Source organism: Galeopterus variegatus, unplaced genomic scaffold (genome assembly GCF_000696425.1).
Source record: "Galeopterus variegatus unplaced genomic scaffold, G_variegatus-3.0.2 Scaffold347, whole genome shotgun sequence".
Classification (NCBI taxonomy): Eukaryota; Metazoa; Chordata; class Mammalia; order Dermoptera; family Cynocephalidae; genus Galeopterus; species Galeopterus variegatus.
In genome coordinates this window covers 161,070-166,460 of record NW_007726458.1, presented here as the reverse complement: position 1 = coordinate 166,460, position 5,391 = coordinate 161,070, and the positions used below count along the sequence as shown (strand labels likewise).

The 5,391-nt window shown below is 59.6% G+C and overlaps 1 protein-coding gene across 2 annotated transcripts in view; it reads left to right on the top strand.

The window, feature by feature from the left end:
* The first annotated feature begins 674 nt into the window (after window positions 1–674).
* The window catches only part of ZFYVE28 (zinc finger, FYVE domain containing 28), a 60,808-nt gene continuing 56,091 nt past the window's right edge, over window positions 675–5,391 (top strand). The window contains exons 1-3 of one of the 2 annotated variants that reach the window (XM_008567803.1): window positions 675–866; window positions 2,935–3,137; window positions 4,215–4,304. In XM_008567803.1, the coding sequence (XP_008566025.1) occupies window positions 759–866; window positions 2,935–3,137; window positions 4,215–4,304 (401 nt within the window). In that variant the 5' untranslated portion in view covers window positions 675–758. The remainder of the gene's footprint in view (window positions 867–2,934; window positions 3,138–4,214; window positions 4,305–5,391) is intronic. The other variant, XM_008567804.1, reaches the window with a different exon arrangement.

Below are 5,391 nucleotides of genomic sequence, written 5' to 3'. Positions count from 1 at the left end.
GACGTATGCTGTGGCCTCCATCTGCACAGGCTGAGTCTGTCTGGCCCAATGGCTCTGGGATCGCCGGTGCTGAGGGAGGCCTTCTTACTCACATGGGGATGCTGACTGCGTTCTGGGGACAAGCCTTGGAGCCCCTCTGGGCGGTTTGAGATGGGCTGGCTCCACATAGCGTCACTTAGTGACACTGCTCCTTGACAGCAGATGGTGCCTGACAGTGTTGTGAAAACCTGGGATGATATGGGCTTGTGATGTTATACAGGCAACATGGCAACTTGGCAGCAAAATCAAATTTTGATTTGTGTCTGTCAACCCAGCAATTCCATCTCTTGAGCTATGTCCTGAGGAATATGCGTGTGGTGCTCAGAGAGAGATACTCGGGGTAGCCTGGGTGTCGGTCAGCAGCGGACGGGGCTGTCTTCCCGTAAGGAATCGGGTACAGCTGTGACAAGAGGTGATGTGGGATGTATGTAGGTATGTGCAAAGCTCCCAGGTGTCATCACATGAACAGCCATGCCATCACGGCGCTCTAGAGAATACATAGGTGTAAGGGGGATGCAGGAGCTCCACTCTTTAGATACTTCTGGAATGCTTGAACTTTTTGTAGCAATTATAGCAAGCATGGATGGGTTACCATATCACTTTCGTAATCCTAAAAATCAGTAAAATGCACTGTGCGTGTTTTTGAGCAGCACACTTGGCTGTCAGCACGCTCTCCGTTTCTGTTTCAGGACAACGTGTTAAACATCATTAACCAGATCATGGACGAGTGTATCCCCCAGGACCGCGCCCCACGGGATTTCTGTGTCAAGTTCCCCGAGGAGATCCGGCATGACAACCTGGCTGGCCAGCTGTGGTTCGGCGCTGAGGTAGCAGCCTCCACCTGGGTCCCAGTGTCCTAATGTTGGGCATTTCCTAGCCATCTCCCCTTGAACCTCGCCCATGGGCACTGCAGGTGCAAGGACCTGGCATCTCCTCCAAGGGTTCTATCTGTCCCCAGTTTCTGGATGGCGGGTTGGAGCCTGTTAGGCCACACGCCTTGGAGGGTCTAGGGAAACCCTGTGCCCCCAATACTGCACATGCAAATGAAGTTTCCCATGTGATTTTTAGGAAGTTCTCAGGCCCCCAGACATCCAGGACCTAAAAGTGTTCTTAGTAGCAATAATACTAATATCAAGAAGAGTAGTTCCCCTCGCCACCCACGGCACGGCCACAGCAGGGGCGGGGGAGCTGTGCCGGGACATCACCTGTGCCTGTCAGATTTTATCTCCCAACAAGGAAACTGAGGCACCGAGAGGAAGGTGTCTTATTCCCGAGGTGATGGAACCAGCCTCCCCCAGCCCAGGGCTTTCCTGTACCCACCCCACTGTGTGGACACCCTAGACTGCTCCACCTGGCCATGCTCTCAAGACGTTAGGGGTCCCCGACATCTGTCAGCCCCTCTGCTGTGCTGTCCCCGCCCCGCCTGCCTCAGTCCCCACGAGGTGCTAGATGCCTGCTTTTCACCCTGCCCGGCCGTGCGCACATCCTCTCCCGCATCCCCCCGTCCCTGCGGCCACCCCGCTCCTCCCGGCCGTCCCGTGGGGCGTCCTCCCCCAGGTGCTGGATGCCTGCTCTTCACCCGGCCCGGCCGTGCGCACACCCGCTCCCGCATCCCCCATCCCTGCGGCCACCCCGCTCCTCCCGGCCGTCCCGTGGGGCGTCCTCCCCCAGGTGCTGGATGCCTGCTCTTCACCCGGCCCGGCCGTGCGCACACCCGCTCCCGCATCCCCCATCCCTGCGGCCACCCCGCTCCTCCCGGCCGTCCCGTGGGGCGTCCTCCCCCAGGTGCTGGATGCCTGCTCTTCACCCGGCCCGGCCGTGCGCACACCCGCTCCCGCATCCCCCATCCCTGCGGCCACCCCGCTCCTCCCGGCCGTCCCGTGGGGCATCCTCCCCCAGGCGCTGGTTGACTGTGGGTGGCCCAGGTAGGTTATCGCTCCTCCCCAGCCTCAGTTTTCACCTGTGTGAAGTGGGCCCTGGGGCAGAGGCAGCTGTGAAGGTCGTGAGGGGAAGCCGGTCCTGTGCCAGGGTCCAGCTGCTCCACGTGGGGTCCTGGCGTCCACGAGCTCCGTGCTTCCCCACAGGGAGGGCCTGGGAAGGCAGTGGCCCTCTTGCGCTGTCACCGGGAGATGGCAGCTCCTCCTGCTTCTCCTCTTGAGTATCACTGTGGGACCAGCGGGTGACTGGTTCCGGCCCAGGCGTGGGGAGGGCCCAGCCCGCTGCTCAGCAGCCACCTCAGCACAGCCCTGCCTGGGGACTGGGTGGTCCCCTCAGCACGAGAGCAGTGTGGTGGAACCCCATGTCACTGCGGGCACACTGGAGCTGCCTCGGGCACCCGGGGCAGGTGTGGGTGGATTTGAGGGGCAGAGGAGTGGAGGGACTCTTGTGCCCGTGAGTTCCCAGGACGATCATGTGCTCCGAGCCAGGAGACTGTTAACACGCGGGGTCTGTGACTCCTCAGAAAGGTCAAGTACTCGGGGAGCCCAGATCGGCCCTGCTGCCTCGTGCCTGGGGCACAACCCAGAACGTGGCGTCCGGGGCTCCTGGCTCCCCGACTGTCATCCCTGTGGCTGCATGGGGAGGGGAGGGGAGGAGAGGTACATGGTGGGGCCTCTGCATGGAGCCACCCGAGGGCCTCACGTTGGCCATCCCTTCCCTGCCTGCCTCTCTGGTCGGTTAGAGGACCACGTCGGTCACAGTAAGAGACATCTGTTACTGCTGCCGCGGTTGTTCTGAATTCAAGAGCGCACTCTCCAGAGGGGACCAGGAGCAGGTGCCCGCGTCCTTGCCCCTGAGTGAGAAGATGGGCACCGAAACCTCAGGGCACAGCAGGGTCAGGTTCCCGGGGACAGGAGACTCGCTGGGGCCTCCACTGACTGTGTCCCCCGCCCGCAGTGCCTGGCCGCCGGCTCCATCATCATGAACCGCGAGCTCGAGAGCATGGCCATGCGCCCGCTGGCCAAGGAGCTGACCCGCAGCCTGGAGGACGTGCGGGGCGCCCTCCGTGACCAGGCGCTGCGGGACCTCAGCAGCTACACAGAGAAGATGAGGGACGCGCTGAGGCACTTCGACGTCCTGTTTGCGGAGTTCGAGCTGAGGTGACTCTGAGGGCCACACGTGTGCGCCCTGGGCACGCGGGGCCACGCCTTTGCTTTATGAGTCTGGGGGAGCCCGCTCTTTGGGGCTCCTCCTGACATTTCAATGTAGAAATAACATTTCAAGGGTCTGCAGAGGGAGGACCTAGCTGGTTCGGGGCCATCTGTTGGTCCGTTAACCCCCCGCAGGGCACAATGAGGGGGTGGGGGAGGGGCCGTTCCAGGGAGGGGACATAAGCAGAGGGGACCCAGGCGGGGTCGAGCGGGTCTCTGGCCATCGTGGGACTCCAAGGAAAGGAATTGAGGGAGGCCTGAGGGGCCAGGCACACTATGACATGTCCGCAATGGGACGACACGCATGGCAGGTGACAAAAAGAGGACAAAACATCAGTGTCCACGGTGGTCCCAGTTAATAAAAGTTGTCCCTCTTGTCATCTGTATAGAAGGAAATCAACCGAAACATTAAAGGTGGGTTTGTCTAGGAAGTGGGAGTACGGAAGATTCAGTTTCGTTTTCTTCTGTCTCCCCAGATTTCCTAAATAAGCTTTTGTAACAAGAAAAGTTAGTTAGTGATTTAGAAGGAAAGAAAGTATTCCCATCTGGGGAATGGTTGGACAGTGTCACTTTCTTACAGCCATTCAACAAACCTCCTGGGAGCCCCTGTGCCCTGGCTGGGCTGGCTCCTGTGGGCCGCAGGCCCTGACACTGCCCACGGCAGGGCACAGGGGACTGTCCTCCCACCCACGTACGCGTGCGTTCACCATCCACTTGCTCTCCCGCCAAGGCTGCCGCTGAGGTGGAGGACGGTCATGTGAGTGGGCAGTGACACTTCCAGGGTGTCAGGGCTGACATGGGGCAGGGCTGTGGGGGCCCGTGGGGACCCGAGGAGACTCTGGACTAGGCCTACCCGGGCAGGACTTTTGATTTCAAATATCAGTCGTAAAGCTGGGAGTCAGGGACTTAGGAAACTGTTGACATGGGGCGGTGCTGCAGTGTTGTGGCCTTAATTTAAGACACACTTTGTTTAGGGGAGGCCCATGGTGGCGTGAGGGTGGCACTAACACTCCTGGCTGTTTGCAGCTATGTCTCTGCCATGGTGCCTGTGAAGTCTCCCAGGGAGTACTACGTGCAGCAGGAGGTCATCGTGCTGTTCTGCGAGACAGTGGAGAGGTGAGGACCGGGCCGTGCCGGGGGCACCCAGAGAGTCCCTTGTCCTCCCCACCCTGCCCCAGACCCGGGGCGCGGGGCAGCCCTGTGGGACCGCGCTTGCTGAGGAGATGGCCGCGATAGGAAGGTACCAGCCTGCCGTCTTCCAGCACCACATCTGGCTTCACCTCACTTTGTGGGCAGGGGTAGAGGGGGAGCCCTCCCCTCCTCACATCTGCCCGGCCCGTTCCTCTGCTGCACGGTCACTTTCCTCGGGCCCAAAGTGCATAGCCTGCAGGTGAAGTCGTGTGACAGAGGACAAAAAGGGGAAGGCTCAGCCATGACAAGAGGAACAACCAAACCACCTCACTCCCAACCCCCCCAGCTCCCCACCTCCCCACTTCCTCACCATCCCACCTCCCCACCTCTCACCTCCCCACCTCCCCACCTCCCACCTCCCATTCATTTCTCATGTGGCTGTGTCCAAGTGTGAGGTTGTCTCGGTCCTCTTGGCCATCTCACTCTCCAGTCCTTCCCACTCTCTGGGATTCGTTGACCCACAAAATCCAACATATGGTCACTCATAGCTTTTTCTCTGACTACCTTCCTTGCCTTCTTATTCGGGAGGATGAAGGGGCAGGATGCACACCAGTCAGGGTAGGGCAGGTTCTGGTGCAGTAACAACAGCCCTGGAAACTTGTTTCTCAGTCACTCATGCTGCCTGTCCCCTGTGCCACGTCTCCTCGCTCCAGGATCTGAGCTGATGGACCACCACCATCCCAAATGTTATACAGCAGAGGGAAAGTGAAGCATCAAACCGCACCCTGGCTCTTGAGTCTCCACCAGGAGTGGCACACTTCCCTCGGTTCACATTTTATTGGCCAAAGCTAGTCACGTGGCTCTACCTAACTTCAAGCAGGGGAGGGACTTCAAGTGGAAATCCTCCTATGGGTCCGTGCAATGGTCTGAATGTTTGGATCCCCCAAAGTTCATATGTTGAGATCTAACCCCCACAGCGATGGTATTAAGAGGTGGGGGCCTTTGGGAGCTGATTAGGTCTCATGCATGGGATTAGTGACCATGCAAAAGAGGCTTGAGGGAGCCCCCTTGC